This window comes from Vipera ursinii (genome assembly GCF_947247035.1).
Source record: "Vipera ursinii genome assembly, chromosome: 5".
Classification (NCBI taxonomy): domain Eukaryota; kingdom Metazoa; phylum Chordata; class Lepidosauria; order Squamata; family Viperidae; genus Vipera; species Vipera ursinii.
Genome location: NC_139518.1, coordinates 47,975,547 through 47,989,951, shown reverse-complemented (window position 1 = coordinate 47,989,951; position 14,405 = coordinate 47,975,547). Strand labels below are relative to the sequence as shown.

Sequence of the window (14,405 nt, the reverse complement as noted above, 5' to 3'; positions counted from 1 at the left end):
TTAACTGGGCATTGGTTTAATCTTTTTTAATTTTTGTATCGTTTTTTATATATGCCCTGTGAACCGCCCTGAGTCCCTACCAAGGAGAAGGGCGGTATACAAATTAAATAAAACTTGAAACTTGAAACTTAAATTTCTTCAGCGTGTCTTGATTAACAGAATTAAATGGATATGTACAATGTGTTAATGCAGAAATTTGTCCTTATTTTCAAGATCTGCCATGCCAAGTATTAGAAAGCTTCTCTGTCTAGTTAAAAGAGAACAGCAACATTTGATCAAGAGATTTTGTTTTGTGCTTGTTTTGTTTTCCTGGATGTTCACCTTCAATCAAGCATTTTCAATCTGATGTAAATAATTACTTGGTAAGCATATTAATTGTGTTATTCATTCGTCTGTTCATTCATTCATTCATTTAATATGGCTGCTCATCTTATGTACATGACTCTGGGCAGCTAACAATATTTAAAAGAATAAAAACATTTTATAAAAACATACAGTAGGGAAAATATTTCAAACCATCCATCACCTTTGATATAGCAAGAGCTGTGGTCTCCATTATGAACCTGGGCTCCCAGGTTCGAGCGCAGAGCCAAGTCTTCAAAGTCAAAGGGAAGACCAAGAAGCATGGGCCAATCTAATCTTCAGAGGAGTAATGTTTCAGAGGGCAGGCACCATGACAGATGAGGCTCTGTTCCTGGTCTCTACCAGCCAACACTCCTTAGCAGTTGCGTTCTGGAACATGCTTTTCCTGCCAGATCTAACAGGATGTTTAGATACCACTGAAAGCAATATATTGATATTTAACACACTTTCATGAAAATAGACCAATGAATAGGTCCTGTACATTCTGTATAATATGCACACTAGTTTGCAAAATAATCCACTTTCAGTAAAGCAAAAAGAGTTAAAGTATTTCCTCATCTTTGCACAATGCCTGTCTGTCTGTGCCATCCATTATGAACTAGCATGCTGGATATGCAAACTGAGGATAGCAGAAGCTGAAATTCAATGAATGGCAGAGTGCAAGAGAACAAGAACTGGGGCAAAAGCCCCTTTTTCTTTCTCTCTTCTTGTTTCCAGTTAGGTCTCACACAGCAGGCTTTTTATCCTCATGCAGATTTCGCTTGTTAGAAGTCTAAGTTGAAGATTGTGGAGAGCTTTCACATTAGGCCTAAGGCTATGTTTACTAGACTGAGCACACTTTGAAAATGATTTTGAGAACATGTTTCCAAGCACATAAAAGCATACCACCTCTGAGCTATTCATTAAACAGCCCAACAACTGGGGCTGCTTTAAAGTCACATCTTTAGGGAATTGATTTCTTAAAATAGCATAGCATTTCTTCTTCACATTCATGAAAAATCAAAAAGAAAGATGGGGTTGATTTCCTAACTTTGAGAGAAGTAAGGTCCGTCTGATCATGCAGGATCTGATGCCCTTTTTGCTAATAATTTCAAAGCATTCACAGCCCGAATGTTTACTTCAAGCCAACATTTGGCACAAAGGTATGGATGCATACATGAGAACAAGAGTAAATACTGTTTTAAAAAAATCAACTCAATTATTTTTTACCGCAACTTACTAGAAACTCAGTGTGGACTATAGGAAAAGAAATGAATAACAACAAAAATTCACCCTAGTTTTTGATTCAGTCAGGCCCAGAAATTCCACGCCCTCTGAAGAAATTATGCAAGCCCAATAAACTTCATAAATCTCAGCCACATTTTTCCCCCTCCAGTTCATACATCTACATTTGTTCCCAAAATGTTCACAGTTACCCCTAAAAGCAAATCTTAAAACCAAAACACCAAGATCAGAAAATAAAACCCTGCAGAAGGGATAGTGACAGTAAAATCAAACTCAAAATCATGAAATGATAACAAAAATAATAACAAAAATTGTAGCTTAACCAGTGAAATGTGCCTAATGAGCCTATTAAGTTAGACTATCTGGGGAAAAATGTTCAAAATAATGAGGAACTCCAATAGAGAAAAATTTTAATACTGTTTCTGATGTCAGGGACAGATTGGGAAATAACTTCCTTGGTGACTGTAGGATTTGGCACATTTATCACAGTGTTCAACTACTTAGGTTCATAAGTAAATGCATTTTTGCTGTTCTCACGGTAAAAGCAATATTGGCTTGAATGCAGAGCCTTTCTTCAAGAACAAATGCTTTTATCCATTTAGAACAATCATTTTGCTTAAAAGAACAGAAATATGTCAATATGCTTCTCTTAGCCTTTGAACTATTTCTTAACACAACCTCTAGCAGAGGTTTTCAAGGTAGTGTACCTGCTCTATGAGGATACTGGACAAGGTCACACATAAGGTTGTGATCTGTGATCTATGACGCTCTCAGAGCTCACATGAAGCATCTTGCAAAGCAGAAGCACCACTTTCGTTTCTTCTATTGGCAATCTTTGGATCCGTTCCATATTACAGTGGGTTTTTTTTAAATCAGTTGTACAAAAATAAATCTCTACAGTTTTCCGCTTTGACATAATTCCTTTCAGATTCATCTAAGCAGTATAAAGCCACGTTCATTTTTTCTATCAGTTTGCCAACATTATTGTTTTGAGTTATGAAAAGCTGTCCCCAGGGAATGTTCACTGGAAGCACAGTGCTTGTAATCAGCATTTGATTGTGACCTTTACGTTAGGAAGGCTGTCATCCATCATATCCAACAGGATCTACACATAAGAAATAGTGAATATCGAGAAGTTATTTTTTAAGACTATATCAAAACCACTCTTATCCACAGCAGAATCCATCTCTGAAGCACTATATATATTTTATTGGTATTTTTTAACAGAACATAAGTCATTCAGTCATTTGTAAACAGTATGTTGTCTGGGCAACTTTTATAAGACAATCTTTAACAATTGATTTCTATAATCTATATTCCATATGTTAATTTCAGTTGATTTCCCCTTTCCCAAAGTATCTTTCTTTGCAAACATTAGATTAAAACAATTTTCATTATTTTGATAAACAACAGTTAAGTATATAGTTTTTCCAATATTCCTATTTGTCATTTTAGTTACCTTATCGTAAATCCTGTTACCGTGCTTATTTCAGTTTATTTCTCCCCCCAAATTCTAAATATTCTTACTAGTGACAGTTTTCTCAACAATTAATTACATTTACACTGGTGGATTTAATTCTATTTTTTCCATATAAGCCCTCTCATACTTCTATATTTCTTAATAGGTTAAAAAAGTAGAAAGAAAAGAGGAGATGGACAAAAAAGAGGAGAAAGAAAAAAGAGGGGGGGAAAAGACAAAAGCACTGAAATACAAAAAATAACATACTACTTAAAATATGTATCCCTCCTAATTTAATATATATTTATTCCCTCAATTTCTTATTCTTTTTAACCATAGCTGAGAATATATTTATTTAAACTTTAAGTATTCCATTCAATAGATCTAATCATCTAATCCTTTAACTCTAATTCAAAACACATTTTTATGCTTTTCTTATTGTCACATTTAAGTAACTAAAACATTTGCTTTGTTTAAATCATTTCAACTTTTTTTACAGAAAGAAAAAAACAAAAAAACATATTGTATTAGTTAAAAAAATTCATCCCTCTAAGAGTAATATATTACAAAGTTTTTCCATTTCTTTAGCCATATTCAAACAAATGTTTCTTTTTAAGTATTCTCTCTGATAAGTCCCATCATCTATTTTCTTGATTTCCATTTTAATCTTTTTTTCTCTGGCCATTGCTTTTCTTAATCAGTGTATTTTGCTGCATCATTAGTTTCTCTGTAAAGTATTATTTGTCATTCTTTTTCTTATCTTCAAAGTTGCTTGGATGCATTGAAATATCTCCCACTTGAATTAAGTCATGATTTTTTATTTTATACGGTTCCATCTTTAAGTCTCTATCCTCAGAATTATGTTCAGTCATCTCTACTGTATTTTCCTGGGAAATTTCTTGGAGTGAAATTAAGTTGGAGATAACTTGATTCATACTCTCAAAGTTGTTCTGTATTTCTTTGTAGTTTAAAATCATTGTCCTTTGAAATGGTTGCCGCTTATCATATGTTTCCTTTTGTGAAGTATTCATTGCTTCAGATTTGTTAGTCTCACTTTATTTACACAGCTGTACTTATTAAGAACTTTGAAGATCAGAGAGAAAAATCCTCACCCACCAGTAGGTGTCAGCGTTTGCTCATTTTTCAGATCTTTCTAGTTTTTTTTCTCTCTCTAAAGGGTAAATTTCGCCGCTTCCGGTAGCCAAGAGGAGGGAGTAGAAACCCCCTCCTTTTTTCCGGAGATCTCTTATTTTTGGGACATTCTTCTTCAGGAAAATAGGTAGGATAAAGAAAATCGATATTCTTACCCAGATTCAAGCATGCTGTTTAAAATCTGCTTAATATAAAGCTTGTGACTTCCGTTGTTTTCAGCTTTGGCTGTACAATGGAGTTAGCCAGCCTTTTCTTCTGTTGGTTTCTGGAAGGCTTCTCCTGGACTGTTTGGGGAGACCGCCATCTCTCCTAAGTCCCTGGGATTTCCTTCATTCATTCCACCTCTTCGGGGTGGGTTCTGGCCCCTTAGGGTCCCCAACAGAAAGAAATTTCAGCTGAAGGGTTCGGCATTCCGAATCTTCCAGCTGCTCCACTGGAAACAGGAACAGGAAGTCAGAATCCATCTCTGAAGCACTATAATTAGTGTTACAGTGTCAGGGAGGAATAAAATACCGTATATATTGTGTGGGACTGGAACTTAACTAGATTATTTATGTATTAACCTGACACTACTTTTAAGCTATGTGGTATATGACTACTTCAAATATCATGCAGAGCCCTGTAACATAAGGGATAGTCAGGTTGAGAATCTCAGAATCTAGAAGAAGCAAATGGAAAAAAAATCTAACAAGAAACATTGACATAAAGTCATTTAACTGTATATTGGTCACTAGAACTATATAATTCCTTTCTCCAACTTGATGATGTGTTAGGTCTGCAGGTTAGAATTTGAAAATTCAGGAAGTTGCAAGGTCAATACACCAGGAAAATGTAATGTGTATATTTGCTGTCTGTTTAGGGCAATGTATCTTCCTTAATTATGCTTTCTGTGTAAATAAGAGAGAGCCAATATTGAAAGCACACCATCAATCTGAATTTTTTCCACATTCAAAATTATTTCTGAAACTTCTTCCCTGCCAACATGCAGAAGAAATAGCATTTGGTGCACAACTGCAGGCTCTGTATGGCACTCAAATGTTTGGGGTTTTTTAGCAATTTCCAAGGCCCTCTGAGACTGTACCTATGAAATTTAGCAGCAGTTTCCCGCTGATTTTCAATAGGAAACCAAAGAAAACCTTCAGTAAAAGAACACTATCACCAATTTTAAAAACCCACAAACGACTCCACCAACTTTAATGAGACAATCTTGTTTCCCTGTTCCCAATCTGCCAAAAGCATGAAAGTAAAAAGAGTACAAAAAGGCTTTTTTTTGTGTGGTATGGGGTCTACAGTGTTGGACTCAGAAGGAGATCAGGTACTTGACCATTGGGATAGTCTGAGCCAATCTGCCTCAGCCTAACCTATTTCACAGAGTTATGTTGTGAGGAAAAAAAGTCTAAAAGGGAGCACCATATATGCTGCCTTAAATACCAGAATGAGAAGGTGGGTTAAGTTAAAGAACTTAACCAGAGCCACTTTCGTGAAACAATTAAAATGCCAGTTTAAAAACCAAGAGAACATGAGTTCTAGTCCTGTTTTAGACACAAAGTCAGCTGGGCCAGTCATTCTCTCTGACCTAGGAAGGAGGCATTGGAAAGCCATTTCTTAAATCTTGCCAAGAAAACTGCAGGGACTTATCCAGGAATTGCCAAGAATCAATACTGACCTGAAGGCACACAGATAGAGGCACAAAGAACTTAACTAAATATGTAGGTCAGTGATGGTGATCCTTTTAGAGACCAAGTGCCCAAACTGCAACCCAAAACCCACTTACGTATCATTGGGTGCCGGGTGGGCGTGGCCCATTGGGTGGGCAAGGCTGCAGTGGTAACAGCAGACTGGGTGGGACTAAAAAATTCAATCAATCAATTCCAACTTTACGAGATCTGTTTTTTTCCTGTGAGAAGTTGAAATTGATTGATTGAACCGTTTTTTTGCATACGGCAGTGGAGGCCTAAAGCGAAAAGGTTTTAAGAAACCCAGCTGAAGGCATAGGACTGGGGCGACAACGCGTGTGCCCACAGAGAGGGCTCTGTGTGCCACCTGTGGCACGTGTGCCATAGGTTCGCCACCACAGATGTAGGTGATTTAATGGAGAAATTAGGGCAAAGCATAAAGTAAAATTAGATAAGATTGGTAAAAATGTCATGTTCTTTTATTAGGTTTGTTCTTAAATATAGGAGGAGAGCCATGTTAGTCAGTGGTAGTGAAAAATCAGAATCAGTCTGGCATCATCTTTTCAAACTAATACATTTTATTAAAAGGCATAAGTTTTAATGAGCTAAACTTCATTTCATCATGGAACCACTCCATGAATCAAAGAAAGTACAATGCGGCTCACAAGTGCTTATGCCTTTAAATAAAATGTGTTGGTCTGAAAAGATGCTATCAAACTGTTTCTGATTCTTAAATTCAGTTAGCTTATTCTTCACTTATTCCTCATTACAGAAGTGCAATGAAATGAAAAACACCTTATTGAACTAAAAATAAAAAAGGACCATCTCTCTCCTTCATTCAGTTATCAGTCCAGCTTTGCTAGAGATCAGCAATTCTCTTCTGGAGTTTATCATTTACATGTCATTGTAGCCCAGCCTCACTCCTATACTGTAGTTTATTAAGCTAATAGCATTTTCTGAAAATTTCCACTTCAGTGAATGCTCAGTGAGCCTTTAGTAACTGCATGACCAGCAAAAGTGTTAAAGCTTCATGCCAGTTGGTTAAAAGGCGAATAACTCTACAGGGAAAAAATAGAACATTTTTCCTCTTCCCGTAGCATGGTCCATCTCAATTCAACAGTTTCTCAAGAACTCTGAAAAGGTTAAGGAGGTTAAAAACATCGAGACTTGTAACAAGGTTATTGCTTTTTGTGAGTAGTGAAATTGCAATTATTTTAAAATATCTGAAGTAGCATTCTTTATATAAGAAATAATCTTCAGGTTCCTCAATAGCTAGACTCTGCAGCACTTGCACAGTTGCATGATTTTGCCTTGGCTTCCTTCAATTGGCTTGTCTGCTTGTCTGCTATCTCAGCACAACAGCACATCCTAAACATGAATCTATACCTACACAAATAATACATTGACTTTTTAAAACAGATAATGCAAACAGGTTTTAGGAGAAAATAGTGGATTATATAAATAGGATTGTGTGACAAAAGCTACCATTTTCAGAGGATAATATTCTTTTGAATTATATACCTGGTACATAGAATCTGACAGTGTAAATGGATTCTCTAGCTAAAGGGCTGATATTGCAGCATTGGGAAGATAAATGTATGGCTCCATTTACTGAATGGATTGAAGACTGACTGTACTTGCCACTTATAAACATAGATTTTGTGTGGATAAATATAAGCAAATATGGAACATATAGAAAACAGTAGATTAAAAAGGTATCTGTATAAATGTATTATAAATATATATGTACTTGAATAATGTTTGCATTAGATAAATATAGAGAGAGAATTGTAACTGTTTATTGATCTAATGCATCGGGGGGCATTTCTTAGTTATATTTCTTTCACTTTTTGTTAAAGCACTTTTATGTGTTCTCTTTTTTCTTTGGCAATATTTATATCACATCACTATCACCTTTGTGTTTTGCTCTTTTTCTTTTTCTACTTTTTGTTATTAAGTAAAAAGCAATAAAAATAAATTTTAAAAACTGAAGATTACCAGGAAGCTATACAATACACATACACAGAGACACAGACGCCAAGGCAGAAATAATCTGAGAAAGAATGACAACATGCAGCAATATGATTGTGTAGTTCTTTTCCAAATGAGCCCATTATAAATTTTCTGTTGCTTCTGTTGGCAGGGTTTTCTTAATTCTATTACTTCTGAGGGCAGTGTTTTGCTTACACTAATATTATTATTTCTACTCCATGGGATATTTCGGTCAAATTGGTATGAAATCTATCACTTTCCCTTTTTAGTCTAAGTGGTTAAATAACAGGCATAAATGAAGTGTAGGTTGTGAGATGGGAGGAAGCATTCTTGATCCTTCTTGCAGTCTCCCCAATGCACCTTGATATATCATTTAAGATATTTCTGAAGAGGTTCTACTGGTCTTTCAAAAATCAATAAAACAGTTTTTTCAGAATAGTCAATTGACAATCAATGGGCTAAAGGATGTGTCCAGGATGAAATAGGACAGGATGGATGGAGTTCTTTCAATGCATTATATGACATCCCTCCCATTTTGACATGGACACCACTTCTAATGCACTGACCTGTCTCTTGGACTATTTCTGAACTTGCATTTACTGATTTTTCTGATCAGGAAACCTTGTTCAGAAATAGCACAATAGACTAGTTAATGGTCTGTATGCATATCGTATTTGAAATATCGTATTTGAAACTCAAGTACTTTGGCCACCTAATGAGAAGGAAGGACTCACTGGGAAAGGTTGAGGGCAAGAGAAGAAGGGGACGACAGAGAATGAGGTGGCTGAATGGAGTCACTGAAGCAGTAGGCGTGAGCCTAAATGGACTCCAGAAGATGGTAGAGAACAGGAAAGCCTGGAGGAACGTCCATGGGGTCACAATGGGTCAGACACGACTTCGCAACTAACAACAACAACGCATATCACAGGCAAGTTGAAAAGTGGCTAAATCCTCTGTTCCAGGCATCAGCCCATCCTTGCCCAAGCCTACTACACCACATACTAAAGACAGCAATTACTAATGTTTTCTCCCACCAATAAGTAATGCTCAGTGGAAGGGGAAATGAAGTCCAAGAAATCCACCCGTCACTACCTTTAAATTGTCCTACAATGATTTGGGAAGTAAAGGAGCATTTATGAGCCTCAGTGCAGAGTCAGAATAGAACTGGCCCCAATACTCGGTGGAGGTTGTGCCGTTGAAATCTGGAAAGGAACAGACCGAGGAAGCTGCCTTAGTTTAAAATCAGGAGAACTTAAAATCTATAAGCAGCAGCATGAGAGTCTTACAGAAATTAGGTTAGATTAAAAGGCCTAGGGAAATAAAAGGCTCTTTGCCTGGTAAAGAAATAGCATTTAAATAGATGTGGGAATGGCTGGAAGGAGATGTCTGTGATTAGGCACAAGACAACCTTTCCTAGGGATATTTCTTCACGGACAGAATGTTAACTATTGGGAGTGTCTGTGGAGATTCTCAGTCATCCAGATCATGGTTGTCCCAAAGATAATTGGACTTTCTGTATTTTTTCTCTTGAAGACATTTTGCTTCTCATCCAAGAAGCATCTTCAGTTCAGAACTTTGTTTATTGTTGCATTAATGAAATTGCCCCGGGGCAGGACCCTTATCACAAACAAAAATATTTCTCCGATAAAAATGGGGAGACTAAGACATACTGTGTATATGCAGAGACAATCTCCCACCAAGGATCATTGCTTGAGCCCTTGATCCATAAAAAGCAGATCTAAAAGACACAAGATCAGGGTTTGGGGCATCATTTTGAGAAACACAAATTTGCATCTGTATGCACTAGAGGCAAAAAAGCAATGATTTCACTCTACCAGAAATTAATTTTGGGGAAGTGCAAGTGAAAAGTTAAAATGACAACGATAACAATTTATAGGATCAATTCTAAAATATCCAGTAAATTTTTAAAAAACACAGAAATATTCACACTAAATAAAGATACACTGATAATAACAATAAATGGTTTATCCGTTGCTGGAACGATTAATAATGCAGGTTGGACACTGCCTCCTTGTGGTTGGAATTAGTGCAGAAACATAAATAATTATTCTTGCTGGCAATACAGATATGAACTTATCTTAATTCTGTTTATATCCAGTCTTTAAGAAAAACTCATTAATCATTCCCTATAGATATGTTTGTGTGTGTATATATATATATGCAGTTGCAGGTTTGAAACTGGAGAGTCAGGTAATCATGCAATAGTTCCCCCAAAAAGGCAACAGCTGATTTTCTGAACATATTTTGTAGCCCAGGTCTGATTAGTTTTCTGGAAAAAAAAATTGTAGCCCGGATTTGCATTTCAAAAACCCAGGCAGCATTAGAAGGCAACAAAAAAGATACATATTCAACTTTGAAAATATTTTTTCCACAGGTTTTTAGGGCAAGCCTTGTAGAATCTGTGGTGCTCCATCTAGTGCTCTTAAGTTTTGGAAAGAGAATGGAGAGAACAATAATATAAAACTGTTTCTAGAGCTATATCAAGGGACGCGGTAGCTCAGTGGGTTAGGATGCTGAGCTTGTCGATCTAATGGTCAGCAGTTTGGCGGGTCGAATCCCGAGTGCTGCGTAACAGAGTGAGCGCCTGTTACTCGTCCCAGCTTCTGCCAACCTAGCAGTTCGAAAGCACGTAAAAAAATGCAAGTAGAAAAATAGGGACCACTCCGGTGGGAAGGTAACAGCGTTCTGTGCGCCTTTGGCGTCTAGTCATGCCGGCCACATGACCACGGAGACGTCCTCGGACAAGCGCTGGCTCTTCGGCTTTGAAACGGAGATGAGCACCGGCCCCTAGAGTCAGAAACGACTAGCACACATGTGCGGGGGAACCTTTACCTTTAAGGATCCTGTAATCCTCTAGATATAACGATGTGTAATTTTCCCCAGTCTCAACTGGTATAGACTGGTTACAATGGATGTTAGAAAAGCAGTCCAGCAACACTGAAGGAGCACAGAATTCCCATTCATGATGGGAATATTGTATTTAGTTTTCCCTGTATTCTGTTTTATTCAGTTGAAAAGCACTTCCATACAGCTGTCCAATATGCCCCAATCCTTCAATCCATGGCATTGCTTTATGGGTTTATTTCTGCGATGAAACAAGAAAATCTGGCTACTCAGTTTTTAAAAAGTGAAATGGGGAGAGCAGGAGGAAATTATAGCTTTTGCCAGGGGTGCAGCTGTAGTATTAACGCTACAAAAATCCTCCAGCAGCTTCTTTGAAAAGAACAGGGAGGAGACTTGTAAACAAACTCTCTCATTTGATTATTCTGCTTCTTCATTGTGCACAGGGATCATTGGGAAAAGGGAAATAAGGAAGAGCTCTGATCATTTCCAAATTCTTTACAGATCCTGCAACTGATAGGAAATCCTGCATTGTACTGCAGGTGCAGCTGGTCGGTATACAGAAGAATTCTGTAATTTTCTCCCTTTTCTTTAAATGGAGGCAGTGAAGAGAAGCCTTTTTTAATAATCCAACAACACAGAGATAAACAACTTTGCTGATCAGGACTGATTAAGAAGGCAAGGCAAGAATGGCACAACAAAATGTCATATTAATGAGAATGAGATTTCAGGACGGCCAAAAAGGCCATCTGTGAAAATCCGACTACTTTGCTGTGTTTTTCCTGTCCATTCTCCTCCTGACTTAAGAGCTTGTAGAGCTTTCCTAACCAGGGCTGAAGAGGACTGTCAGGAAAACGGAATTTGCCAGTGCTGAAATCCTTTGACACTATTTCAGCCCTTCAGGGGAAAAAAACCCTCAGGATTTTTTTTAACAGCATGGATCGATTCCAGATGGTCTTCCAGTACTTCCAGTCTAATTCAGAATCCGTGACAAATGGGATCTGTGGGCTACTAGCATTGGCAAGTGTGAAGATTTATACCATCTTTGATTTCAATTGCCCTTGCCTTTTTAAATACAACATGGCCTATGGCTTGGGAATAATGTTTATCCCACCAGTAGCACTTTTTCTTTGTGGGCTAATTGTCAACAGGCAATTTGTTGTAATGCTTGAGGAATGGAGGAGACCCACTGGAGACAGAAAGAAGAATCCGTCCATTATCAGGTGGGAGATTCCAATGATTTTTATTGCAAAAATCCAATTACTTAAATAATTTGTTTATTTAAAAATACAAAGTACTTAGATAATACAACTTACTTAGCATTTGCTTTCTCTGCCGTGGTTTTTCTGGCACTTTAATGTAATGTTTGTGTGTGTGTGTGTGTGTGTGTGTGTGTGTGTGTGTGTGTGTGTGTGTGTGTATGAAAAATAATATTTGGGGAGAACATTATTTTATCATTCTTCTGGAAATTCTTCTCTAAAATATGTCAAATAAATAGAATATTCTATAATATCATTTCTATTTGGTTGGGGGTTTTTTGTTTGGTCTCTGTATGCCTTCTTGTTTAGTTCTGTTACATGTTCCCACAAAGATAATTTGATCTTTATAGAAGCATTGTACAAAACAATACATAGCAAAATAGATTTACGCAGAATAAAACTAATGGCATAAATTAATACATTCAATGGTAACTAGCATATCTTTCTTTTCTTGATGAATAACCCTCTGATTCTATCACTTTTCTTGTAAAGGCTCCTATGTTCTCTTCAGTTTGTGATATAACAGACAGATCTCTTCCTGTCTACCCAATGCACAGGTACATGTGTTCTTCTGTTATGCAACGGGCTATGATAGCACCCACTGTTTGGATCCTAGTCACCCTCCTTGATGGGAAATGTTTTGTCTGTGCCTTCAGCAATTCCATTGATCCTGAGAAATTTCCAGATTTAGCTGCCAACATCACCACCTATGATGCCTTACAACACTTTCTTGCCAAAATCCCATGCAAACATGATGAGTTGATGAGGAATAACACTTCCCGCAAGGCAGTGTCCAGGTATCTCAAATGCTGTTCACAAGTAAGTAATGAGCATCTATTGGCATTTGGTCCTGTGAGGAATACTCTTCCAATCCAGCACCCAATAAATGCATTGGGCCACAGATCCTGTCATTCCTAGCCTTCCTGCCAAATGGGGATTAAAAAAAACCTGTATAAAAATACTTTGGAATAAGTTATTTACTCTAGTTTATAAGTAAAATATATATCTAAAATTAAGTTTTCAAAAGAGTCAAATCTAATTGTCTCCATTCACTGCACCAGATTTTCCAAACATGCTGGAATTACAACTCCCAGATTTTCCCACTGGAAACCTGGATATTCTAATAGTTGTAAACTCATTGCAAAGGTGTTTTATACTTATACCGGTATCACCTCACTTCTGCTCTGCACCTCCTTTTTTATTTTATTTTTTGCCAGGATTTCTTCCTGACAAAAAAGTGATTTCTCCTCAAGATTGATATAAACATTATGTTATTATGGTACAGATTTATTGGCCCTGAAAACTGATGCGAGACTTGAAGTTGCATAAGGATGTAGAGCCAATCTAGGGTTGGTTTTCACCTTCTTGCTGTAAATCCAAAGCTCTTGATCCGTTTGTCATTTGTTTCCAGGCTTTTGGTTGGAGTCTTCTTTTAATCCTCATCGTGTTGGCTTTCCTTGCTCATTCTCTCAAGCCCTGCTTCAATCATGCTGCCTTTTTGCAAACCCGCTACTGGAGCAATTACATTGATCTTGAACAAAAAATATTTGAAGAGACCTGTTGTGAACAAACACGGGACTTTGCACACAAGTGTATCGTCCATTTCTTTGAGAGCATGCAGACAGAAATCAAACTCAGACGGTTTAATGCCTACTCGGAAGAAAAGGGAGCAAAAGCAAAGGAAAATATTTGTTTGAGTGGCATCACTAGCCAGGAGCAAATGAGCAAATTTCTTCTGTGCTGGTACAACAGGAAACCTCCACTGGATTTGAGCCAAGCCTAAGGCAAAGAGATGATATCTTTGCTTTGGGCAATTAACAGGTGCCATCCTCAGCCAAGAAAGCAGATCTTTAAAAGAAAGTTGAAACACTTAGACAATTACCATGTCACATGGCTCCCCACAGCAACAGGGGTCTACTGCCTTGATCTGCAAGACTAAGCAACTGAACTTTTCTGAACAGCAACTGGAATTATTTAAAGAATTGAGTTTTTTATCAAGTTTTATGACTTTTGTTTCTACATTGGGCATAGATCATCAGACAGAACACAAAATGGTTCAGACTGGCTTACACACAATTTTTAAAATCATGGTATATTGCAGTCCCAACTATCTGGGTTTATCCACCATCTTAAGCAATAATCCAATAATGGACAAAATCAAATGGCTTAGTGCAATGCAGGAAGCCAACCGTGGTGAATTATAATTGGCTAAATGTTCATCAACCAGAATTAAAAGACTCTTAAAGCAAGCAAGTGTGGTAGAGTTGTAGTAATGTGATAGAATTGCTCATAAAGGCATAGGACAGAATCTGTTTGTTTGTTTGTTTGTTTGTTTGTTTGTTTGTTTGTTTGTTTCAATTGACAGTCTTATCCAACAGACAAAAAGACAAAGCAAGCAAATTGTATTATTAGAAAAAC

At 37.1% G+C, this 14,405-nt stretch overlaps 1 protein-coding gene across 1 annotated transcript; it reads left to right on the top strand.

Moving 5' to 3' along the window:
* Nucleotides 1-11,664: 11,664 nt before the first annotated feature.
* CALHM3 (calcium homeostasis modulator 3) lies at nt 11,665-13,801 on the top strand (the record flags this gene model as incomplete). The annotated part of the gene is made up of 3 exons (XM_083363762.1): nt 11,665-11,951; nt 12,545-12,806; nt 13,399-13,801. The coding sequence occupies 3 exons, from the start codon at nt 11,665-11,667 to the stop codon at nt 13,768-13,770; spliced, it is 921 nt and encodes a 306-aa protein (XP_083219888.1). The 3' UTR covers nt 13,771-13,801.
* Between the last annotated feature and the right edge of the window lie 604 nt (nt 13,802-14,405).